At 53.4% G+C, this 22,700-nt stretch overlaps 11 protein-coding genes and 1 non-coding gene across 12 annotated transcripts; 9 read left to right on the forward strand and 3 right to left on the reverse strand.

Moving 5' to 3' along the window:
- Positions 1 to 55: 55 nt before the first annotated feature.
- On the reverse strand, positions 56 to 1,525 carry PHACADRAFT_129196 (uncharacterized protein). The gene is made up of 4 exons (XM_007400395.1): positions 1,145 to 1,525; positions 623 to 1,086; positions 401 to 582; positions 56 to 346 (listed from the first exon to the last, which is right to left on the reverse strand). Exons 1-4 carry the CDS (start codon positions 1,432 to 1,434, stop codon positions 239 to 241), a joined length of 1,044 nt encoding a protein of 347 aa, XP_007400457.1. The 5' UTR covers positions 1,435 to 1,525; the 3' UTR covers positions 56 to 238.
- A 182-nt stretch (positions 1,526 to 1,707) lies between these two features.
- On the forward strand, positions 1,708 to 3,002 carry PHACADRAFT_32294 (uncharacterized protein; the record flags this gene model as incomplete). Its single annotated transcript, XM_007399936.1, has 7 exons — positions 1,708 to 1,837; positions 1,891 to 1,965; positions 2,020 to 2,305; positions 2,354 to 2,504; positions 2,555 to 2,714; positions 2,742 to 2,857; positions 2,913 to 3,002. The coding sequence occupies 7 exons, from the start codon at positions 1,708 to 1,710 to the stop codon at positions 3,000 to 3,002; spliced, it is 1,008 nt and encodes a 335-aa protein (XP_007399998.1).
- Positions 3,003 to 3,134: 132 nt separating this feature from the next.
- PHACADRAFT_103387 (uncharacterized protein) lies at positions 3,135 to 4,202 on the reverse strand (the record flags this gene model as incomplete). The annotated part of the gene is made up of 1 exon (XM_007400396.1): positions 3,135 to 4,202. One exon carries the CDS (start codon positions 4,200 to 4,202, stop codon positions 3,135 to 3,137), a length of 1,068 nt encoding a protein of 355 aa, XP_007400458.1.
- A 298-nt stretch (positions 4,203 to 4,500) lies between these two features.
- Positions 4,501 to 5,658, forward strand: PHACADRAFT_263362 (uncharacterized protein). Its single transcript, XM_007400397.1, has 6 exons — positions 4,501 to 4,559; positions 4,618 to 4,801; positions 4,854 to 4,940; positions 4,989 to 5,052; positions 5,105 to 5,345; positions 5,400 to 5,658. Exons 1-6 carry the CDS (start codon positions 4,536 to 4,538, stop codon positions 5,478 to 5,480), a joined length of 681 nt encoding a protein of 226 aa, XP_007400459.1. The 5' UTR covers positions 4,501 to 4,535; the 3' UTR covers positions 5,481 to 5,658.
- A 1,437-nt stretch (positions 5,659 to 7,095) lies between these two features.
- On the forward strand, positions 7,096 to 9,676 carry PHACADRAFT_213165 (uncharacterized protein; the record flags this gene model as incomplete). The annotated part of the gene is made up of 11 exons (XM_007400398.1): positions 7,096 to 7,500; positions 7,560 to 7,596; positions 7,647 to 7,764; positions 7,821 to 7,906; positions 7,960 to 8,359; positions 8,414 to 8,623; positions 8,679 to 9,105; positions 9,169 to 9,247; positions 9,320 to 9,438; positions 9,490 to 9,564; positions 9,620 to 9,676. 11 exons carry the CDS (start codon positions 7,096 to 7,098, stop codon positions 9,674 to 9,676), a joined length of 2,013 nt encoding a protein of 670 aa, XP_007400460.1.
- Positions 9,677 to 11,126: 1,450 nt separating this feature from the next.
- Positions 11,127 to 14,004, forward strand: PHACADRAFT_151996 (uncharacterized protein). Its single transcript, XM_007400399.1, has 9 exons — positions 11,127 to 11,585; positions 11,719 to 11,862; positions 12,016 to 12,433; positions 12,488 to 12,697; positions 12,753 to 13,179; positions 13,243 to 13,291; positions 13,355 to 13,509; positions 13,588 to 13,662; positions 13,718 to 14,004. The coding sequence occupies exons 1-9, from the start codon at positions 11,168 to 11,170 to the stop codon at positions 13,772 to 13,774; spliced, it is 1,953 nt and encodes a 650-aa protein (XP_007400461.1). The 5' UTR covers positions 11,127 to 11,167; the 3' UTR covers positions 13,775 to 14,004.
- A 383-nt stretch (positions 14,005 to 14,387) lies between these two features.
- Positions 14,388 to 15,353, forward strand: PHACADRAFT_263366 (uncharacterized protein). Its single transcript, XM_007400400.1, has one exon. The coding sequence runs from the start codon at positions 14,745 to 14,747 to the stop codon at positions 15,117 to 15,119; it is 375 nt and encodes a 124-aa protein (XP_007400462.1). The 5' UTR covers positions 14,388 to 14,744; the 3' UTR covers positions 15,120 to 15,353.
- Positions 15,354 to 16,084: 731 nt separating this feature from the next.
- Positions 16,085 to 16,911, forward strand: PHACADRAFT_263369 (uncharacterized protein). The gene has a single exon (XM_007400401.1). The coding sequence runs from the start codon at positions 16,492 to 16,494 to the stop codon at positions 16,651 to 16,653; it is 162 nt and encodes a 53-aa protein (XP_007400463.1). The 5' UTR covers positions 16,085 to 16,491; the 3' UTR covers positions 16,654 to 16,911.
- Positions 16,912 to 17,724: 813 nt separating this feature from the next.
- On the forward strand, positions 17,725 to 18,379 carry PHACADRAFT_213168 (uncharacterized protein; the record flags this gene model as incomplete). Its single annotated transcript, XM_007400402.1, has 1 exon — positions 17,725 to 18,379. One exon carries the CDS (start codon positions 17,725 to 17,727, stop codon positions 18,145 to 18,147), a length of 423 nt encoding a protein of 140 aa, XP_007400464.1. The 3' UTR covers positions 18,148 to 18,379.
- A 1,384-nt stretch (positions 18,380 to 19,763) lies between these two features.
- On the forward strand, positions 19,764 to 20,681 carry PHACADRAFT_177971 (uncharacterized protein; the record flags this gene model as incomplete). Its single annotated transcript, XM_007400403.1, has 2 exons — positions 19,764 to 20,000; positions 20,044 to 20,681. Exons 1-2 carry the CDS (start codon positions 19,838 to 19,840, stop codon positions 20,679 to 20,681), a joined length of 801 nt encoding a protein of 266 aa, XP_007400465.1. The 5' UTR covers positions 19,764 to 19,837.
- Positions 20,682 to 21,063: 382 nt separating this feature from the next.
- PHACADRAFT_213170 (uncharacterized protein) lies at positions 21,064 to 21,825 on the reverse strand (the record flags this gene model as incomplete). The annotated part of the gene is made up of 3 exons (XM_007400404.1): positions 21,064 to 21,503; positions 21,576 to 21,679; positions 21,736 to 21,825. 3 exons carry the CDS (start codon positions 21,823 to 21,825, stop codon positions 21,380 to 21,382), a joined length of 318 nt encoding a protein of 105 aa, XP_007400466.1. The 3' UTR covers positions 21,064 to 21,379.
- Positions 21,826 to 22,486: 661 nt separating this feature from the next.
- Positions 22,487 to 22,568, forward strand: PHACADRAFT_t136. Its single transcript has one exon. It is a non-coding gene; the product is annotated as a tRNA-Thr (tRNA).
- Positions 22,569 to 22,700: the final 132 nt, after the last annotated feature.

Here is a 22,700-nt window from a genome sequence, read left to right on the forward strand (position 1 = left end):
AGAGAGCCGATAGAGAGATGGAAGATATCGATGCAATCTATGCATCCATAAACCCTCACAGCTCACCGTGACTCGAGCGTGATGCAATTAGTCGCGCTGTCACAATATGTCACAGTGACCGTCACACAACTGGTGAAATGTGGCGGGCTGCAGCCTCGGGCAGCCATTCGCGCTACAGACAGACAGTTGTATATTCCACATCATACGCACGGCATTTACATCAAAAACACTACAATTTCTATCGAAGGGTGAACTTATCGCGGGCTTTCTGATTTCTCCTAACATCTTCATCTCGCAGTTTTGCTTCGAGGGCATTGAACAGCTCCTTCGCATAGGTCTCACCCTCCTGGACAGTTGTGAGAATTCGGAGCAGCTACCCGGAGCGGTCATAACACCTTACAGTGATGAAATTTTTGAGCTGTACGAGCTGTGCTTCACCAGGTCCCAATAGGCGCATGCCTTGCAGGTTCGGTGATGCCCCAGCAAGGAAGGAGAACATTAGGAGAAGCTTCAGCGGAGTAGCGACTTCCTCGGCTGGTGTCGCATCCAAATAATAGATGGGCGAGTCCTGTATCAATATATCTAATCATTCCATTCCCAAAGACTATTGCAAAGCGACGACCCACGATGTTCAGCGTGATACAGACAGGCCATAGCTCCCTTCCCTTTAAGACTTCTCCTTCGTCCCAGAAATCCGGAAGCTCAAAATCGGTTGCTGTAGGTATCCGTCTGGTGTCGAAGCCACTCTTGGGAACACCGTCTTCGTCTACGTCCATGCTTGCTTCTCCTGCTTGTATCATCGGCGCTGAACCCTTGCGAGCGGCATACTGCACGCTACGCGTCCGAGGGACCTTTGTATCCCAGAGAGCCGCGCGTGCAGCCATGAACATGACGTCGTACGTGTTTCCCGCGTCCGAAACGATCGTGATATCGAGATTGAGCAGCCATGACTTCTTGCGGGGCAGTATGCCGAGGTTAGATGGACGCAGTGTTGGATGCGAGAGCGTCTGGTGGAGAACTGCAGTATAGTCGTATTGAAGCTCGTCTAAAGCGTTTGAGGAAAGCTGCGGATATGCTGCTGGTGAGCTACCTTCCGAGACAGGTTTTCAGGCTCGGAGGCGGCGACGGATGAAAGAAAGCGCACCATAGTACTGTGCAGACGATTCTTCCACCGTCGACACCGTCACCATTTTCGACATTCTCCACCTCCAGTTTCACTGCCGCAATAACTTCTGTCCCGCCTCCGCTTTCGTGGGAAGCCTTGCCCAAGTTGACGCGTGCACTACCATTTGCGAGAGGTGCCGCACCAGTCTCTAGGAAGACATTGCGGAAGTCTTTGAGTGACCGTCCGTCCGCGCGCAGAGCATCTGGCGCGTGAAGTGAAGATTGGATGTAAGCCTTCTCGGACTTTGAGACGGAAGTGGGAGCGGTCATGCTTCTCTACCTCCGACAAGAATCTAAATACACAAGGGGAGCTCAGAGCCTTTCCGGTAAGTACACAGACCTGAACGCAGGGATGAAGGCGAGAACTCAGTAGAAAAACGTGAGAAAGACCTTCCGGATCACGCAAGTGCGAGGCACGCGCTGCCAACAACACCAAACAAACGCGAAGCGCACCTCATTCTACGCGACCACGACCTCCTCCTGACTTTGTTGATTTTTTTCTCCAGACCCCATCCAGATCCAGTTCCGCGGATTAGGTAGAAGATGTCATACGAAGAATATGCGGAGGCAGGGCCCTCAAGCCTTGCAACTATACCATACGACCCTGATCAAGACCCTGAGGAACGACGCGACCTGCGCAAAAGGTATCGCGACCTGAGGGCAGAGATAGAAGGTCCGTGGCGCTGCAAACGTATTATTCTGCTCTAATAACGCAGAAATCACCAGAACGCCAGAACCAAGATGGTGCAGCTGAGTTCATGCTGCAGACCGTCAAGGTGGCCGACAAGCTCTTCGAGATCGGTAAGCGCATTCATAATAAAACAATGGCGTTCTGGATTTATGACATTATGATAGTGAAGGGCACAGGAGAGGCGACGCTCGACTCGGACCTCCTCGTCAAGGCGTCCGTCCAGTCTGCCATGATGGCGCGCGCGATGAAGTCCGGTAGCGGCGCATTCGACATAGACGACTACATCAGCAAGCTCGTCATCTTTATGGGCGGGCGTCACGATGTTGAGGAAGTTGAAGACGATGACAGAGACTCCTACGATGACGACGGAGACGGCGCCCCTCTCGAATGGGAGCGTATTGGCTGGAAAGCCATTGCAAAGAGCCACCGCGTGCCGGTCATGGACTTCATGTGCGTTTGCCGACGATCACTGTACATTTTGTTGAGCTTCTCATTTAGGCTGGGTCCGCTCTCTGTCGAGCAGAAGAAGCGGAATGTGACTAAGCGAGCCCGGCTCGAGAAGCACAAGGAAGACCAGAGAAAGCCACAGGAGATTACGGAGGACGATATCACGCGCTCAGGAAACGAGACAACCAAGAACGTGGCGGCAGTACGTGAAAATTGCCCATTTTCTTGCCGCCTGTCCTGATCACTCTATAGCTTGAGAGAATTCTCGAGACCATAGGCAAGGTCAACCTATTCAAGTTCATCGTCAACCCGAACGACTTCGCACAGTCGGTTGAGAATCTGTTTCACCTCTCATTCCTGATACGCGACGGCAAGTGCGCGCTGGAAATCGAGAATGGCGAGCCTATAATCTGTGAGTGGAGGCCCGACTAGCTCATAGTCCGTCCGTTAGACGCATACATGCCAGTTATTTGCGAAGCGCCGTCCGCAGATGACTATACCGAAGGCCTGAGAAAGCACCAGATGGTCATGGAGCTCGACATGGCCACTTGGAAGGTAAGCAATTTGGGTACACACTTCTTGCGTGGGCTGACAAGCATAACTTCTGAAGCGAGCTATCGAGGTGTTTGACATTCGGACCTCGACTATCCCTCAGCGCCCCAAGGCCGAGACGCGTATAGGCAACAAGTGGTACGGCTAGAGTAATTCATTTCCACTTCATCTACTGTATGTCTATAAGCTGCTACTAGTGGTGCATCGCGGTGCAAACGCTGTGAAGGCATTGATTACAACGATGCACATTCGCTGGATCCGTTGACAAGCATTCGTGCTTTCAAAGAAAATGCTCTCCGAGACGAGGCTTCGCAATAGTGAAGGAGACGCCGAGAGAGGCGCATGTGCGTGATAGAGTATCGAAATGGCGGTGGCTAGCGTAACTGGGCTGTCGGCCAATGGTCATGCTCTCAAACGCGGTGCTGCGAGAACGAAGTCTCGCGACAGCGTCAGAAAGCTCTGGCACAGGGAAGGGATCGTGATTTCGACCTTCGAGGGTGAGCGACCGGAGGCACGCAGGCAGCCCGTTGAAAAGCTTCGACGTGTACGTGCCGACCCCACATGCGAGGACTTCCACCGAAGTCAGTGACGTGATCATGTCGTCCAAAAGCGGAGCAATCTCGTCCTGGTCCAGTGCCTTGACGGTGAAATACCTCAGTGTGGGGAGATGTCGGGCGAGAATGGTGCCAAGCCAGGAGGCTGTGTCTGACTCGAGGCATGGCAGTAGGAGGTTCAAGTGGATCAGAGGGGATGTAATGGCTCTCAGCATCTCCTCAAGCAATCTAGGGCAGTGCTCCGTCAAGATAGCCAAGCTTAGACGGCTCAGTCTGAGAGCGATAGATGGTCGGATGGGAAGACTTTTCGGAATGAAAAGCGAGAGTCGTCTTAGGGAAGGGTAGGAGAGGATGTCGGACAGCCGTTCCGGATTTTCCAGCAGGAAGTAAGGATGGCCGATGATAATCTCATTCGAAGTACGAATAGCGGGAAATTGCAGCAGCGACATCGAACTGGCCTCGAGCGGCATCCGCTCAAACTTCACGGAAACTAGACCATTCTCCGGTAACAAGGCTATCCACTCCAGAAGGACATCCTTGGCGGGAAACTGGTGGAACAGCACAAGTGAGTGTACTAAGGTGCGCAAATAAGGCGAGGAGCGTAATAAGGCCTCGAGTTGGGCGGCGGAAGGGACTGACGTATTGAAATGGATGTGTCGGTAAAGCAGTACCCTGGAAGCGTACAACCACGTACGACAGAGCCGAGCTGTCGTTGCCAGATCATGAGGCGGAAGATCGTGCAATATCTCGAGTAGCACGTCTTCGATGCAGTTCTGGGCGATCAAGTGCTGCATCCCCGTAGGATGAACGTTCTGCGCAAATCATTTAGTCAGTGGAAACGGGGGCTTAAAGGGCCATAAAACTGACACACTGATGATGCAAACGTCACATGAAACCCGATAGTGCGATTCCGGACTTGAGAAAAGACCCCTGCTAGGAGTCTATACCTGATGCAGCTTCACGTTGTGGGAGGTCTCGGTAAGAAGTTGCGCAGGGCTCGGGCGCCCATCGCGTCCTATTCCCAGACCTCACCTCAAGTAGGGCTCGTCGACCCTTTACCTTCTATGCACGTAAGCCTTGCCTAGCCCCCCGACCTGCGAGACGCGTAGCGGGCACATTACTCGGAGATGTTCGTTCTTTCAATAATCAAAGTGAGTCTCCTTCACGACCAGCGTGGAAATTAGCTAATTTACACTCGAGTTCACGTAGGACACCGTTGCGGTCCACCCTTCTCATTTCGGCCTTCCACCGCAACAAGCTATCACAAATGAACTGAACAAGAAGTATGCGAATCGTGTTCTGCACGATGTCGGGTTATGTGTCAGCGTGTTCGACCTGGCGGAGGTCGGCGAAGGAAAGGTGAGGTACGGCGATGGTTTTCTGTGGTATAAAGGTGCGGTTGTCGCAGTCACAAGGTCTATTTGTGTCTTCTCACTTTGCCTTAGTTGTCTTTCGTCTTGTCGTCTTTCGGCCTTTCCCTTCGGAAGTCATATTAGCGAAAGTGAAATCCTCCGATGAGGACGGTATCAGATGTACGTTCAACGTGGTCTCGAAGATGACAGGTGCCCATGCCATCCCAGTGACTCTAGGCTTTTTTGACGATGTATATATCCCGCGAATATTCCTTCCTGAGCCGTCAGCCTTGTTAGTCTCCCCTTATTCTTACCATACACCGTATGCTGAGACAGCTACTTAGTGATCCTAACGAGCGGGCATACTTCTGGGTCGCAGATCCCGACTCAGTCACCCCAGACCTCCTTGATACGCCCCTCACGTCGCGAATGTACATTGATTCTAGCGAGGTGGTCCGTGTACGGGTGGAAGCCGACGAATTCTACGACGACGAGCCCGGTCCGCCGAAAGCGCAGGAGGGGGTTATGGCCAACGGACAGACGTCGAAAGAGAGAGAGGGGCGAAGAGCGCCGTATACGATCACAGTGCGTTCAAGTTGCGTTGCTTGTGGCTTCCATTGATCAGTCGGCAAATTTTAGTGCTCTATTGCTGAGCAGGGTCTTGGCCCTGTGCCGTGGTGGAAGAATGCAGGCATGGAAGCGATGGATGAAGAAGGCTAGACGGTGTATATACTCTTCGTTGCCGACTTTGCTCTCAATCGTATGTATGCCGACTGTCTGATGCGCATCTATCTCGCGCGGAAGAGCGACTCATGACTGCGAGTCAGCGCGCTACTAGAAACACCTCTTCATTATGCGAATATCGGCTGCGTGGTAGTGCCTGTAGGTAGGACATCGCCCGCGCGCAGTGTAGATACACCGCGCTATGTTAAATCAGAAGGTACTAGAGATCACTGCAAAGGTGGCCTGGCATGTGGACGACGCGCGCAGCAGCCCTGACCATAGAGGAAGCACAGCACCTTGAAATGCGCGTGCGTATTCGGACGTGCGTGGGATGCCCAGGCTATCTGCAATTCTGGTCAAAGCAACCCTTGATCTTGATTCGCACCTTGGCATCTCGACTCGCTTTGGGATTCGTTCGAGTTTCCAGTGCGCTTAAGAAAGCTTTCATGCTTCGTGCTTCAAGTTGGTCTGCACATGTCTCACGCTCATGAAGAAATACATCTCTTGAGAGGAAGACAGGTACAAGCTATTGCGCACTGAATAAATCGCATATAAACGGACACAACAACTGGCGATAAGCCCTGTCATCACCCGTTAGGTCCAGAAATGCCAACTTCCGAAGACGTCCGCCATTACTCATGCATTGGTACTGTGATTGGCGAGTCGAGCGCATGTCTCTAGATGTGTGAAGCGAGTCCATTCCTTTAAGTGAGAATCAGTCGAAGATCCGAGATAAGACGATGACGAGAGGGTTTTGTCTTGCCAGTTCGGTCTGGAAGAACAGACAAGGGCGAGATCGAAGAGCAAGAGTCGGGGCAACGAAAGCGATCGAAGCTTAGACCGAAGAGAGAGCGAAGGTGACAAGTCAGAGCAAGAATGCAGAGCAGCGTGGATTGAAGAGTATGTAGGAGCAAAGAAGTCTTTTTTCTTCTTCCTAAAGTTATGGTGTTACCGACATGGGGCGATGTCTGGTAGTGCACACGGGCAGCCCGTTGTTTGATTGGCGCCGTCCTCGTGGCGCAGGGTAAGCTATTTGCCCTTGTTGGCGACCACCTGCAGCCGCACACTAAACGTCCCACGAGCCTGAGCTCCTTCCCGTCTGCGAACGGAAATGCCCAGCAGGATGCATGGAAAAGGTGGCAGCTCATGCACATGTCTGCACCTTTACTGTTTCGCATGCCTGTCCCCGCGCGCTTCGGTTATTGCTATCTCGCAAGGGCTCTCAACTGCTGGGTATGGGTCTATAAGACCGGGCACGTGCCTAAGGTAACTGAAGAAGGTACTAATGTGTCTTAGCTGTGGGGAAATGCAGGTCTAAGGCTACTATCTTCGGTGAGCTCGGAGCTGCAAGTTAGCTACGAGAGTCTTCTCGACACCGAGCTTGACTCAAGAGCCTGAGCTATCGCCAGATTCAGGTATGGTAGGTGGATCTTCGCATAGCACCAGAATGACAGTTGGAAATCAGAGCACCACTCTGCAGCAGTTCACCAGTCATGCCATTAGCTCGGTCAAATCCTCTTCGCTTCTCTGTATGACAGGAGCAAGACCTTATAATCAGCATTAGGGAGGATTCCCCAACTCAACTCAGTTGCGATTCCCCCCACCATTTTCCATGTCATCCTCTTGCAGCTCATTGCAAGAGCTCAGCGACGCCCTCTCTCGCTTGTCGACTAAAGACGACAAGACAGCCGAGGTCATCGGCTGGATTGAACGTCGCGATTCGAAGCCTCCTTTGACATCACTTCACCATCCTGTTGGAGGAAACGCATCTGGCTCAAACGGCGATCCTGTGCGCAACTTCATTGGTACTCCGATATGGGCGACCTTTCTTGCGCATCACGGACTGTCGGACACCGATGTCGCGTACACAATGCTGCGCAAAACGTCGGAGGAGCTACCACAGTTCCTCCCGCTTTCTGCGCCGTGTGCGTACGCGAACCCCGCCAAAGCGGACGAATGTCCTAACCCGGGCTTGCAGGTGTGCAGCGGCTGCCGCCTGGTAAAATACTGCTCCAAGGTGCGCACATGGTGCATCGACGCATGAAAATGTGGCTTATTTTGTGGCTCATATGACAGGAATGTCAGCACAAGCACTGGAAAATCCACGCTCTGGGTATACTCTATGGCAACCTTCTCCCTAGTGGCTATTCTCATGCCCGATAGACTGCAAGGCTCGTATTCGGTCGGAGCAGTGGCAGCCCGCGTGGATTGAGGAAAGACGTCTGCCTACGTTTATGACTGGTGAGCCGGGAATGCACCCCCTGAGCCGAGGGCTCCGTCTGTAAGATCCGTAACATGTGATCCTCCATGTGTTATCTTAGCTGTTTGCCGATCTAGATGGGGAGCTATGCCTCCCACAGACATCCTAAAGCTGCCGGACACCGATGCAAAGTCTCTATCGGACCTGAACCTCATCTTCATCGGTAGGTATCATGATGCCGCCGACCACATTACATGATACTTATCTGAGTATCAGCATCCGGAGATCTTCGCAATGTTTTGAAGACCGTCAATGGCCTGTCACGGGACTATGTCGGCAGGCTAACTGTCGTCATGAACGATCGAGAAAGTTACGTCACCCTACGCAATATACTCATACTGCAGATCCTCGCCAAACTTTCGAACAAGCGCAAGGCCGCCGACTTGGCGCTACACCTCTGGTACTCTGCCTTCATCCCAGCCACGTATCACAGCGAGATACTACCTATCGGAGAGGAATTAGCCACAGGCACCGGGTTCCTGCATACGCAACTAGGCCCAAAAGCTGTTCTCGATGCGGACATCAGCCAGGATCTGCGCACGCTCTGTGGAGCGTTGATGACCTCCTCAAAGATGTACGGTATGGGCGACGCTGCGAATGAGCTTGGCCGCGTCCGGTAAATACAACACCTGTTTCACGTCCTTCTGTAATCTGACAACCTCGTCGACAGGTCTGATCCTGACCGCATAGACATTCGCCATAGGTATTGGAATTCATGCGAGCCTTCACACCGACTGGCACTGCTTGAGCACAACCACTATGGCATCGTGCTCCCCTTTGGTGCGCACAACACGCACTTCAATTCCCCGAACAGGTTCCTCTTCTCTCCGTGCGGCGAATGGCTCCAAGACGACGGCGCGAACCCATTGTACTCTTGGAAGTAAGCCATCTCTCTCATATCTGGCGCATATACACGCTGATAAACGACAAAACAGCATCGAGGAGGTCATAGAATCTGGCAAAGCCCATGGCACGACGCGCGAGGATCTGTACGGCTGCCTCTACTACCACGTCACCTCGCAGCTGCAGACGTTCGCAGAGCGGCTCGCACGCATGGATATCTCCATCAAGATCGCGAACATGGACGCGATCGCCCTCGCGACGAGCATCCGGCGCGGCGACCTTATGCGCATCGGGATCCCGGAAGAGATGCGCTTTGATCGCATCGACGCCTCGAATCTCGTCGATCAAGACTACCTCGGGATCCCGAGTATCCTGGATGCTTGGGGAGGATTTCTGAAACGAAGAGACGATGCGACGATCGTTGGGCATTTCATGAACTGGCCAGTGCGCGAGCCTGGCGCTTGGCCCAGCGCGGAAAACATGAAAGGACTTGTCGGTAAGCTTGTGAATGATGGCAAGGTGCGCTCTGCTGCATCATAATTTTACACTTGAACGCTGTCTCACTACGCTTCCCTTGCACAGATCACACCGCCGGATCGTAGCAAAATGCATACTAGGGATGACATGAGAGGTACCTCGGCTCGATGCTCCTACGCCTTTAGTACGTCGCTCCTGACCACGTGCATACCTGCAGCTTGGAGAGAAAAAGTCACTATTACTGTAAGCGCATCAGCTGCCGCGTACCACGACAACTCGAAGGCATTCGAGGCGCACCTCACCAAGCAAGGTCTCGCCGCTGCGCTGAAGAAGGCGGGCCTCAAGCGCAGATTGAAACACGAAATCGTCCCGCACGTGCGTATCCTTCATAGCCGCGCTTGTCTCTGACTCCCACTGCCGTTGTAGCGTCTCTATGCACCGCTCGACGGCACGCCGTCGGCCTTGCCGGACTTCAAAGACAAGGAGAGCTGGTACCTGCAGGTTCGTACGTGTTCCTTCTCAGACTGTTGGTGTCTCTCATGTGTGGCATGTGCAGTCGAGTATCGCAGCGCCGATGTGGACCGAGCGTTACATCGAGATCGTGCCTGCGTAAGCGCAATTTCGCAACAGTGAGCGAAGGCAGAAATTATGTGTACTGAAGCAAGAGGCAGAGGGCTCCGCGGTGCATGACCGGACGTGCGTGCTTGTTCGTGCACCGTGTGGCCGTTCCATTTCTGCACTCTGGACTAGGTTGTTGTTGTATCTCTTGGCGATCGTGTAGATTATTGTTTGCTACTTAGCACTCCAAGTCTTAGATAGCGGTTATGAGTATCAGATGCGAGTCATGCGACGATTATTGCCTCTAAACAGTTTTGCTGAATGGTGGCTCCTCCGACTGCTCTTGATCAATGTCGGCCTCAACATACGAGTGCGGTCAACGATTGCTCAGCTGCATCGCTGGGGAAGCTGCGCCATGGTCAGGGAGGTCGAGCCAGACGCCCGATCGACCAAGCGAGTGTAAGAGAGAGCGCCATGGATAGGTTCACGCTTCCGTGGCTGGATTCTCTCTTGCGGCAAACGAGAGATCTGCATAATGCCTCTACTTCTCTTCGCTATCTTGATATCCCTATTGTCTCTTCCTTCGACATTACAGTATCATCACCTCGCTTCAAGTTCTTCTCGGCACGGACGGTATTGCTGGGGTCCCAATATTAATCATTGAGGAGGAACGGGGTGAGGACTCGGAGTTCACATTAAATGTCAACGCTCAGTGTTGCTAAGTCACAATCCAGATCCCGGGCGTTGCGGCGCCGGCGTGCTACGAGAGAGGTACGGAATGAGCGATTCAAGCTGTAGCCCCGTTATTTGATTGGCGCTGTCATCGTGGCGCAGGGTAAGTTATATATCCTTACTGGCGTACACACACCGGTACCTCCGCACCTGGGCTCCTTCATACCTAAGCGCAAACTAAAGCTGCTCTTTCTTCCATATACCTTGATATTGAGCATCGTCATTCCCAGACGCAAACTTGCTCCCACACGATTCGATTGTTGCTGTCCTGCAAAGAATCTCAGGTGCTAGGTATGGATCTGCAAGACTGGGCACGTGCCCACAAGAAATTGCGAAAATTAGCAATATTGCATGCTAGATGTAGATGATATGTATAAGACTGTTATTGTCAATGAGCCAGGAAGCTGCAATGTAGCTACAATAACACCGAGCTCGACCCACAGCTTGATCGTCAAGTTCAGGCGTGGCAAGTTAGGTTTTGCGTTATTTTAGCCTGCACAGGACGCCTGGGCGTCTTGTAACTGACGCGTAAGCTTAAACATCAGTTTCGGGCTTTCGCGGGAGAAATGGTCATTGTTACCGATTACTTGATCATAACGAATCCTCTTGTCGGGTCTACATTTCAAAAGATGGGACTGTTTGAGGTCGGAACGCCACTCCGCGGCAGTTCGCCAAACAAAAACGGCAGTTCCCCGTCGTGCCATCATCTCGGTCAAACCCTCTTCGCTTCTCTGTATGGCAGGAGCGAGCACTGATAATCAGCGCTATAAAAATTTGCAGGCAAACTCATCTTTTATCACCCCCGCCATCTACCATGTCATCCTCTAGCCACTCTTTACAAGAGCTCAACGACACCCTCTCTCGCTTGTCAACCAAAGACGACAAGACAGCCGAGGTCATCGACTGGGTAGGACGCAACAGCTCAGAGCCTCCTTTGACAACGTTTCACCTTCCCGGTGGAGGAAACGCATTTGGCCCGAACGACGATCCTGGGCATGACTTCATTGGTACTCCGATGTGGGCGACCTTTCTTGCACGTCACGGGTTGTCGGACACCGATGTCGCGTACGCAATGCTGCGCAAAATGTCAGAGGAGCTGCCACAATTCCTTCCGCTTTCTGCGCCGTGCGCGTATGCGAACCCTGCCAAAGCGGATGAATGTCCTAACCCGGGCTCACAAGTGTGCAGCAGCTGCCGCCTGGTAAAATACTGCTCCAAGGTGCGCACATGGTGTATCAACGCGTGAAAACCCGGCTTATCTTGTGGTTCGTATCACAGGAATGTCAGCGCAAGCATTGGAAACTTCATGCTCAGGGTATACTCTATGGCAACCTTCCTCTCCGCGGTTATGCTGATACCCGACAGACTGCAAAGCCAATATTCGGTCGGAGCAATGGCAGCCCGCGTGGATCGAAGAAGGACGCCCGCCTACGTTTGTGAGCGGGATACCGCGAAAGCACCCCCTAAGTCAAGGGCTTCCTCTGTACGATCCATTACATATGATTCCCCGTATATCATCTCAGCTGTTTGCCGATCTAGATGGGGGACTATGCCTGCAATAGACATCCTAAAGCTATCTGCTAATGATGCAAAGTCTTCATCGGATCTGAACCTCGCCTTCGTTGGTGCGCACCATGCTACTGCAGCAACCACAGGATATAGCACTCATCCGAGTATCAGCCTCGGGAGATCTTCGCAACGTTGTGAAGACCGTCAATTGCATGCCACGGGACTACACTGACAAGCTGACCATCGTCATGAACGATCGCGACAATTACGTCACCCTGCGCAACATACTCATGCTGCAGATCCTCGCTAAGATTCCGAACAAGCGCAAGGCCGCCGACTTGGCACTGCACCTCTGGTACTCTGCCTTCGTCCCAGTCATGTATCACACCGAAATCCTACCCATTGCAGTAGAGTTGGCCACAGGCACTGAGCTCATGCATACGCAACTAGGACCGAACGCTGTCCTCGACGCGGACATCAACCAGGATCTGCGCATGCTCTGTGGAATGTTGGCGATCTCCCCAAAAGCGTATGGCATGGGTGACGCTGCAAATGAGCTTGGCCGCGTTCGGTGAATACGATGCTTGGTTCACGTTCTTCTGTAATCTGACAACCTCGTCGATAGATTCGACCCTGACCGCACAGATCTTCGCCACAGGCAATGGGCTCGATGCGAGCCTTCGCATCGGCTGACACTGCTCGAGTATAATCGCTTTGGCATCGTCCTTCCATTTGGTGCACACGATGCGCATTTCAACTCGCCGAACCGTTTCCTCTTCTCTCCACGTGGCGAATGGCTTCAGAGTGATGGCGCGAACCCACTGAACTGCTGGAAGTAAGCTATATGTCCCATATATGGCACATATACCCACTAACGAGCGACAATACAGCATCGAGGAGGTCATAGAATCTGGCAAAGCCCATGGCACGACGCGCGAGGACCTGTACGGCTGCCTCTACTACCATGTCGCCTCGCAGCTGCAGACGTTCGCGGAGCGACTCGCACACATGAATATCTCCATCAAGATCGCGAATACGGACACGATCGACCTCGCGACGAGCATCCGGCGCGGCGACCTTGTGCGCATCGGGATCCCGGAAGAGATGCGCTTCGACCGCATCGACGTCTCAAATCTCGTCGACCAAGACTACCTCGGGATCCCGAGTATCCTGGATGCTTGGGGAGGATTTCTGAAACGAAGAGACGATGCGACGATCGTTGGGCATTTCATGAACTGGCCAGGGCGAGAGCCCGGTGCTGAGCCCGGGAAAGAAGACATGAAGGAAGTTGTTGATAGGCTTATGAATAGTGGCAAGGTGCGCTCCGCCGCGTCATATTTCGATCCTTAAATGCCATCTCACTGCGCTTCCCTCGTATAGATCACACTGCCAGACCGTGGCAAAGTGCACAGCATGGATGACATGAAAGGTACCTTGACCCGATGCTCCTACATCTTCAGTACGTCGCTGCTGACCACATACATATTCACAGCTTGGATGGGCAACATCACTGCCACGGCCCACGCATCAGCCGCCGTGTACGACAACTCGAAGGCGTTCGAGGCGCACCTCACCAAGCAAGGTCTCGCCGCTGCGCTGAAGAAGGCGGGCCTCAAGCGCAGATTGAAACACGAAATCGTCCCGCACGTGCGTGTCCTTCCATCATAGCTGCGCTCGTCTCTGACTCCCACTGCCTCGCACGCTGCTAACGCACTGCCGTTGTAGCGTCTCTGTGCACCGCTTGACGGCATGCCGTCGACCTTGCCGGACTTCAAGGACAAGGAGAGCTGGTACCTGCAGGTTCGTACATGTTCCTCCCCAGGCTGTTCGTGTCTCTCATGTGCGGCATGTGCAGTCAAATATCGCAATGCCGATGTGGACCGAGCGTTACATCGAGATCGTGCCTGCGTAAGCGCAATTTCGCAACAGTGAGCGAAGGCGGGAATTATGTATACTGAAGCAAGAGGCAGAAGACTCCGCGGTGCATGACCGGACGTGCGTGCTTGTTCGTGCACCGTGTGGTCGTTCCGCCTCTGTATTCTGCACTAGGCTGCTGTTCTATCTCCTGACAACCGTTTACACTGTTTGCGGTTTACTCTTAGCTAGCGTCTATGCGTGTCGTGTGCGATGATGCATTACCTCCATATGTTTTGTTTGGTGAGCGGCAGCGCACGATCACACAGTGAAGTCAGCTGCGTCGCTGGCAGCCGAGCGTGTCGTCTCGACATCATTTTTACGTAAAAGAGATGTGGCGTAAGCATCAATGTTGAACTCGCTGAAAACTTACATAAAGCTTCCAACGTTTGTTGCACTTTCATCCCCACCTTCTCCACGTCGTCCCTGAGCTCGCTGTTGACATGATCTACGACTCCCGGTTGGGGACGGTTATTGGAGATCCCAAGCCCGAGAAGGCCTGTAACTGGAAGGAGTGTCCGAATGAAGGGAATTTGAAAGGGTCAAGCAATGCTCAAAGTGTACTTGGGTGCGCTATTGTGTATGTGGCATCCCATCCAATGTTCGAACACTCTCCCTCACGCCATGCCACTTCTCCCGTAGAGCCGAGAGTGTCAAATCGCAGACTGGCCCGAACACAAGGCGGTCTGCAAGAAACCGCAGATGTTAGACATTGGTGCATGGCTAGAGGTACGCAAACCGCGCAGTCTCGGGTTCGCAACGCTGACAGCTGACAGCAGAAACACGCCTGGCTTTTCCGCTGGGCAGCATACCGACTTCTCTGCACGGAGGGCATGAACCTGACCCATGCGCTTTTCGTGGAAGTGACACGTGCGGACCGCCTCGTGGGGCCAACGCCGTAGTCCTTCCTCGTTGATACGGTGTGCCCCGTGACACATGGGCTCGCTGAGCAGCACTGGAACTGCGGCATGCCCTTTTTCAGTGCCTCCGACCGCGAGAAGTGTAGCGCGATTCAGGCGCGCGGTGGGCAGGGCCTTGCGCTCCTTGGTTTCCGCGTCCCAGGCCCGAGGGGCACGAGCATGTTCTGGTTCCAGCGCTTCGAGATCGAAGAGCGTGTGCCTGCGGCGTGCGACATCGCCTTCGAAGAGGTGTGCAAGCTCGTGAAAATGGTCGCGAACTGTGAGTTGCCGGAGCAGGTGGTACGCCAGTACATCTCAGCAAAAGCTCTGCGCAACTCGGTAGCCTTGGAGAACTTTGAAAAGATCAATATTCTCGAGATGCCACCTCTCAGATCAAATGCGATCAGGTCCAAGCGTAAGCGCAAGCGGATAAGCAAAAATTAAAAGGGATCCTCGCATCTTGGATATGTGCATGTGTTCACGAATTTTGTGGCAGGGAGCGTGTTTTGAGACCTATGTTCATCGACTACGCCTATGTCTCTTCAATGTTCGATTGAGGATGTCGGCAAAGGTGCAGGCCGGCGCGATCTTTTGTCAACCAGGACTAAGTAGTGACTCTGTATAGTGAGCCCAGCAGCTGAGACAATCAATTTGTTGAATTGAAACGCGCGACTTGGATAGGGACGATTCTAATCCCGTGCTCGGTCGCCAGCCTCTCCGCCATTTAAACCGGCCTTCGCCTTGTATCTCTCCTTCAACCTAACCTCCATCACCTCTATCAGCATCCGAGTTACCAAGAACCTATCACGCATCGAAGTCAGCTGCGTCCTAGTGGTGATGCAAAGCCAGCATCGAGGTCGCATTTCTTCACCATCATTGCTTCACTTACGTAAAAAAGTCATATGACGTTGGCATCAACGTCGGGCTTGCAGACCCTCAGCAACTCTCTCCACGCTCACTTGCACAACATCCCAACGTTTTCGGGGCTATGAGCGCATATATACCCTAATCCACAACTTCCAGCCATCGTGGCACTTTCATCTCCACCTTTTCTCTTCACGCTGTCCCTAGGCTCGCCGTCGATATGATCTACGATTCCCGGATTAACTACCTGTTTCTGGATCCTAAGCCCGAGAAGGCCTGTCAATGGGAGGAATGCCCGAATGAAGGCAACCTAAAAGGACTGCAAGTCAAACAGTGTTCGAAGTGTACAGGGGTGCGCTATTGTGTGAGCGACAGCCCGTTCAGTTGTCCACCGTTATCCCTCAAATCACATCATCTCACCCACAGAGCCGAGGGTGTCAAACCGCGGACTGGCCTGAGCACAAGACAGTCTGCAAGAAGCCGTACGCGGCGGACATCGGTGCATGGCTGCAGGTACGCAAATACTGCAGTCGTGGGTTCACGACGCTTACAGCTGACGACAGGAACACGCTTGGCTTTTCCGCTGGGCAGCATACCAAATTCTCCGCATGGAAGGCATGAACCTGACGATGACACACGCTCTTCATTGACGTGATTCGCACGGACCACCTCGTGGGACCGACGCCGCTGTCCTTCCTCGTCAAGCGGGTATACCCTTTGCGACACGAGCTCGCTGAGAAGTGCTGGGACGGTGGCATACCCGTCTTCGCCCCCAATCGCGAGGAGTGTAGCGCGATCCAGGCGCGCGGCGGGCAGGGTCTTGCGCTCCTCGCATTTCGTGTCCTGTGCCCAAACGACACGGCTCTCGTCTGGTTCCAGCGTTTCAAGATTGAGGAGCGTGAGCCTGCGGCGCACGACATGCGATTGGAGGAGGTGGTACGAGCTCGTGAAAATGGTCGCGAACTGTGAGCTGCCGGAAAAAGCAGTGCGCCAGTTCATCTCTGTGGAAGCTCTGCGCAATTCGGTACCCTTGGGGAACTTTGAAAAGGTCGAGCACCACGATCTGCCACCTCCCAAGCCAGATGCGGTCAAGTCCAGGCGTAGGCGCAAGTAGACGGAAAAACGCCAAAAGAGGTCCCCGCGTCTCAGCTGCGTCATGCGTTCCGGACGCAACGATGTATAAATGTGTTCGCGAACTTTGTGACAGGGAGTGGGTTTAGATACTTATGTTCAATGGCTATGCTGAATACTCCATTGAGGATGTCGGCGAAGGTGCAGGCCGCGATCCCCGTCCGTCAATCCGAGAGCACGACAACAGTCACGGAGACAACTTGTTGGATTGAAGTGCATGATTTCGATACGGACTGTGGACGACATTTCCATGCTCGGTGACCGTTCGGGGGCATGCACTCGTGCCCGTCGGCCCATACCAGCCTCTTCGTGATCTAAATCAGCCTCCGCCTCGTATCCCTCCTTCAATCTAATCTTCATCGCCTCTATTAGCATCTCAGCTGCCAACAAGTCACAAATTATCACGCATCGAAGTCAACTACATCCTACAAAACCAGCATCCATCGCTTCACTTACGTAAAAAAAGTCATGTGGTGTTGGCATCAATGTTGAATTCGCCGAAAACTCGAAGGCCTCAGCAGCTCTCTCAACGCTTCCAAGGTCACGAGTGCATATACTCATAGCATAACATACTCTAGTTCACAGCTTCCAGTAGCACTTTTATTCCACCTTCTCTCTTCACGTCTTCCCTAGGCTTGCCATCGACATGAGTTGCAATTGCCCGCAGATTATCAGGGTTTCTGCAATTACCAGCATGAAGCCCGAGAAGGTCTGCCGCTGGAGGGAATGTCCGAACAAAGGAAACTCGAAAGGGCTGCAATTCAAGCAATGCTCGAAGTGCAGTTGGGTGTGCTATTGTGTACGTAGCAATTCGTCCAGTTTTCCAGCATTCTCCCTTAATAGTATCATCTTTCCCAGAGCCGAGAGTGTCAAATCGCAGACTGGCCCGAACACAAGGCGATCTGCAAGAAACCGCACAAGGTGGACACCGGTGCATGGCTAGAGGTACGCGAACCGCGCCGTCCCGGGCTCGCAGCGCTGACAACAGAAATACGCCTGGCTTTTCCGCTGGGCGGCATATCAAATTCTCTGCACGGAGGGCATGAACCTGACGATGACGCACGCGCTCTTCATTGACGTGACGCGCACGGATCGCCTCGTGGGGCCAACCTCGCTCTCCTTCGTCGTCGAGAAGGTGTATCCCGTGCAACACGGGCTCGCCGAGCGACACTGGCACCACAACGAGCCCTTCTACAGCGCCGCCGACCGCGAGAAGTGTTGCGCGATCCAGGCGCGCGGTGGGCAGGGCCTCGCGCTCGTCGTATTCCGTATCATACGCCCAGACGGCACATGTATGTTCTGGTTCCAGTGCCACAAGATCGAGGAGCGTGTGCCTGCGGCGCACGACATGGACTTGGAACAGGTGTCTAAGCTCGTGAAATCGGCCACGACCTGCGAGTTGCAAGAACAGATAGCGCGCCAGTTCTTCGCCAGAGGCTCTGCAAAGTCTTCTGCCCTTGAAGAAACCTCAGCCTGAAGAGGTCAATATTCTCCGATGTGCCACCAGACGTGGTCAAAGTCAAAGCGTAAGCGCAAGCGGATGGGCAAATGCTGAAAGAGATCATCGCGTCCTGGCTGCTTGGTGTGTCCTGGACGCATGGAATGTATGCATGTGTTCGCGAACTCTGTGGCAGGAAGTGTGTTTAGGGACTTAACTACGCGTACACCTCTGCAACGTTCCAATGAAGATTTCAGCATCGGACGAAGGTGCAGGCCTTAGGCTTCAGGACTCACTGCTGCAGGCGCGCACCCGAGGGTCGTTGAGTCCAGTAGCTACGAAGACAGCTTGTTTCTCCTCTGTAACATTCTTGTTAAATAAACAGTCTTCGCGAGTATTAGTAGAATTCGTCGTGGTCAGCAAGGCCCAGCTATCTCTGCCAACAGCAGCCGAATGAGTATTTGCGCACATGCAGCTCTGAAGACGCCACAACTTACTCCGTTCCTGGATGATCCGATCATCGTCGAGACTACCAAGGAGACGTTGGTCATTCTGAGAGGTGGCAGAAGAAGTTGAGAGTGTTAAGGACGAGATTGGGCTGGAAACCGCATCGTTAGCTTGGTGAAGAAAAGAAATTAAACCAGTCACGACGACACTCTGGGCGTTGCTCTGCCCGTCAGTGGGCCGTCACTGATGCATCACGAGGGGCAAATCCCCGACGCAACCATTAACACAGTCCCCAGCTAAATAGTATAAGGTTTCAGATGAAAAGACGCAAGGTTTGAAAATTGACTACAGTAAACCTGCGCACCAGAAGGACGCCCGCTACGCACGTGACTAAGACTAGACGCATCAAGCGGGGTTGATGCGCCATCGCTCGCTCCCGCGGCATACCTGGCAGTTCCACATCTTACGCTCATGGCCATTCTACCTTTGTGACCGTCGTTGCACTCTACGGTCGTCGAATATCTTATAAAGAAGGTGATGGTATGGCACAGGTCTTAGGAGCACAGTCCCATAAAGCTCTCCAGTACTACAACTCCGAGGACGCGGGGCTCTAGACAACGAGCTATTGCAAGCACGCAAACGCGCTTTCCATTGCATGTCTAGATTGAATGTCACAACTCACGACGACGACAGTTATACACGCCAGATATGAGTGTACAACTCCGCCAAATGTATTGAATTCGAACGTGAGTAATCTCGTGGAGATATTTCCCGCTCGGGTTGGGAGATGTCCTCTCAGATCTAGAAATTGTTCTAGCTCACGATTATACCCCAAATACAGAACGCCAGGTTCACGCCGTCATGCACACGGCCACCGCCGTAAAGTGCGGACCTCGTGAGTTTGTCAATCGCACCATCTGTGTCGCGTCGTCACCTTCTTCAAATTGTGGTCTACATGAGTGTAAGAGCCTAGGAATCTAGCGACAGAAAGATACCTAGACATTTCGCGCAGCTATAGAACTGACTATATCGTGTTAGATCAAAGCACATGATTTCGATGCGGACCGAGGGCGATATCTCCGTGCTCGGTGTGGGAGATAGCCTTTGATCGGCGGAAGTCACCTTAGAACGCGATCGTACCCCGAAGCCAGCCGATGTCAGCCCATGCTAGCCTCTTCGCGATTTAAACCGTCCTCGTCCTCGCGTTCTCGCTTCATCCCATCCTTCATTATATCCACTAGCGTCTCGCGTGCCGACAATCCATCTGCTCACAATTTGCATCATGACTACTGCTACCTTCTTAGGTCCTACCCCCTCGCTCCCTGCGAAGGTCGCCAAAGCTTTCGAAATCGAGGCCGGGGTCGTTGCCGCGTACTATCCCGGCTGGTACAAGGCCGCTGACTACTTCAGTTGGGCTGGTCCGTTCTTTGGCGCGTTGGAGGCAAGTACATCTCAGTGTACTTAAATGTCCTGACTTTTGCTGACGAGCAAGTCTCTTCCAGCCTTCGGCCTCCCGAACTGTCGATGTTACCGCCGAGAAAACTAAGAACGCTTGGGTTCAGCTTCTCGCGTTTGGCGACGTTTTCGAGTTCTGCCACTCGCTCATTGATGACACTGCTTGGGATCCTATCGGCCTCGCCTCCTTGTTCAAGGTCCCAGTCCTCAATCCCGCAAGCATTGACCTCCTAGGCGACTCCGACGACTCCTTCGCTGAGCCGACCACTCCTACTGAGAATGACTTCGAGCCTCTCTCTGCTCCACAGTTCCTCGAGGCTGTCAAGGCGCGTGCGAAGGCCGCGGACTGTTCTCTTGCATGCGTCTCTCCCTCTTCACCGGCCACTACGATATTCATCGACGGCGAGGTCATCCCCGCTCTCACCGCGGAGGACCGTCAGCTCGCCTTTAAGCACCGTGTCCTCGCTCGCGCCGGCCTCTCTGCCTCTGCACCTACCTCCGTTCCCGCCTCTGACTCCCCCAGCAAGCCTCTCAATGTCTCGGCGAGGCCCTTTAGGCCCTCGGCGGAGACGGCGGCGCTCGCAGTCTACATGAGCAGGAACCCTGGCGACGCGAAGGCCGCGGCGAAGCTCTTCCAGATGCGCATGCGCGTCCAGGCGTGCGCGGGCTAGGTCGCTCGCTGTCCGGGATTCCCTCTGGTTTCCATCGGCCTTGGTCACTCGTCTTCCGATATACTCTGTCTCCAACCTCTCGGTTTTTTGGGCGTCCTCGCTAGCCTTAGGCTCTGTCGGCGTCTCGGTAACTCTACGCGCGCAGTCGAGCCTCCCCTTGGGTCCTCTTCGACGACATTCGTCCTTGTATCCTACCATCTTTCCCGGCTCTCGGTGCTTCATTCGATCCACGTGCCTCCACCCGGTTTCATGTACTTGGTCTCGTTCTTTCCAGGCTCTGGCGGTCTCGGTTTCAGTTTTTTGGAGGGGTTCTTTCCTCTCTCGCTTCGGTCTTCGGTCCGCGTCTCGGCTCATATCACCACACAAAAAGCTGCAAAAAATGTAACTGGGACAAAAGTAGAAAAAATATAAAAGCAATTTGCGTAGATGAAGTTTGTGGCTAGGGACAAAAATACCAACCATGCAGTGCACTGGGCTGTCACGTGTACCCTCTTTCGCCAGACGTGCCTGTACAATGTCAGAAAATACAGCCCGATGCGCGAGGTCGTGTTGGGATAGTGTTGGAAAGCCGTATATAGGAGGACGAGAAATAGCGTGCGGTGATAATAATACATAATGGAAAGTCCACGTTCGATCTCTTTTCGACGGCGGCACCCCCACATTCGTTATTCCCTTCTATTAATACGATACGAATGTCTTCACCAGACCTTACGTCTCAGGCCGCGCTCGCAATACGTGACGATAGCGTCGTACGGCGAGTATACGTGCTCCGAGTACGCGCCGTCTTCATAGAGCGGCTGAGGCCTTGCGCCTGTAGAGGAGCTGAGCGTCAGATCAGATGTTTTTGCAAGAAGCACGACGGGCATGTCGATGGATTGGGTAAGAAATACTTACAGCTGCCAGTATGCCGCGACGAAGGGGAGCGAGAAGCCGAAGCCGACGAAGGCTAGGTACTTGGCGCGGAACGTGGCTTTGCTGCCAAAGGCAAAGGGCATGTGCTAGAGTTGTGTGCAGTAAGCGAGCCTGGCTCTTGTAAGCTCAAGAGGGCACGTACCGGTGGGTGTGCATGATCGAAGTGCGAGGCACGCGCGGCGCGTGGCACGACGCGGAGGGCAGTTGCAGCTTGTCGGGCGAGCAGAGACATCTCTTATGAGCGGTAGTGTAGCCTCGATAAGCTAAAGTGGTCGCCTTGCGAGCGGTGATTGTTTGATAATAGAAGAGACGGAGTAGTGGTTCGGAGGGGTGGAGAGCTCAGCCTGAGTGGTGGGTGCCCTCCTCGAATCCGCCGCTCCGTTTAAGTATCCCCAGGAGCCCCAACTACTCGGTGGGCTGACTGTGGAAGACGGTGCGACAAGAGATCGCATGTCTGCGACCAGAATGTGCGTAGGCCCAAGCTAGAATGGATCCGGACGGTCGAGACACGATCTCTGGAGGCCGCCCATGGATGAAGGTGCGACACTCTCCATCATGGCATACGAGTGGTAAGGGTGAATTTGTAGAGACTAGGGGCTCCGAGCTGCCGAGCAGTCGTTACGGTCCTACCATGGCCGACAATGCTTCAGCGTCGAGACCACTTGTAATTATGGCACGGCATGATTATAAATTCACCTATCGTTGAGTGCAAGATTTGTTCGAAGCTTCGGAGCGCAGAAATAATCGAGCTAGGGGTGAACCGATGAACGATGAACGGCGGTCGAGCCTCTGAGAGAATGAAGGCCGTTATGGGTCCAGAGCGTTCGGGCCATCTGGTTTTTTGGCGTTTAAATTGATAAGTAGTATTATGTCTAATCTGTATCTGTGATATTGCCGCACTGGCATAGTGGGAGCGCGTCGCACTTGTAAATGCGATGCATGCGAAGGTCATTCGTTCAACCCGGGTACGTGGCATACTCTTTTTCTTGTTTTGTTCTCTGCTCACACCGCGAGATGAGATAACTAGTATCGATTCGTTGCGGTGACCTTTTAGAAACATCGTAGAAACACGGACTGACAGATTCATAACCCAAACGACGCTGTCCT

This window comes from Phanerochaete carnosa (genome assembly GCF_000300595.1).
Source record: "Phanerochaete carnosa HHB-10118-sp unplaced genomic scaffold PHACAscaffold_10, whole genome shotgun sequence".
Classification (NCBI taxonomy): domain Eukaryota; kingdom Fungi; phylum Basidiomycota; class Agaricomycetes; order Polyporales; family Phanerochaetaceae; genus Phanerochaete; species Phanerochaete carnosa.

What these genes read in the sequence shown, in the direction of transcription:
- PHACADRAFT_129196 (XM_007400395.1), bottom strand. Translation starts at nt 1,434, where the DNA reads ATGACCGCTCCCACTTCCGTCTCAAAGTCCGAGAAGGCTTACATCCAA. An exon ending in ATCGTCTGCACAGTACTATG is followed by an intron (nt 1,087 to 1,144) that starts GTGCGCTTTCTT and finishes CTCGGAAGGTAG; the next exon opens with CTCACCAGCAGCATATCCGC. An exon ending in TATCACGCTGAACATCGTGG is followed by an intron (nt 583 to 622) that starts GTCGTCGCTTTG and finishes TGGAATGATTAG; the next exon opens with ATATATTGATACAGGACTCG.
- PHACADRAFT_263362 (XM_007400397.1), top strand. Translation starts at nt 4,536, where the DNA reads ATGTTCGTTCTTTCAATAATCAAA. An exon ending in CTTCCTGAGCCGTCAGCCTT is followed by an intron (nt 5,053 to 5,104) that starts GTTAGTCTCCCC and finishes ACAGCTACTTAG; the next exon opens with TGATCCTAACGAGCGGGCAT. An exon ending in GAGCGCCGTATACGATCACA is followed by an intron (nt 5,346 to 5,399) that starts GTGCGTTCAAGT and finishes GGCAAATTTTAG; the next exon opens with TGCTCTATTGCTGAGCAGGG.
- PHACADRAFT_151996 (XM_007400399.1), top strand. Translation starts at nt 11,168, where the DNA reads ATGTCATCCTCTAGCCACTCTTTACAAGAGCTCAACGACACCCTCTCT. An exon ending in CTCCAAGGTGCGCACATGGT is followed by an intron (nt 11,586 to 11,718) that starts GTATCAACGCGT and finishes GATACCCGACAG; the next exon opens with ACTGCAAAGCCAATATTCGG. An exon ending in GGCTTATGAATAGTGGCAAG is followed by an intron (nt 13,180 to 13,242) that starts GTGCGCTCCGCC and finishes TCCCTCGTATAG; the next exon opens with ATCACACTGCCAGACCGTGG.
- PHACADRAFT_263366 (XM_007400400.1), top strand. Translation starts at nt 14,745, where the DNA reads ATGCCCTTTTTCAGTGCCTCCGACCGCGAGAAGTGTAGCGCGATTCAG.
- PHACADRAFT_263369 (XM_007400401.1), top strand. Translation starts at nt 16,492, where the DNA reads ATGGTCGCGAACTGTGAGCTGCCGGAAAAAGCAGTGCGCCAGTTCATC.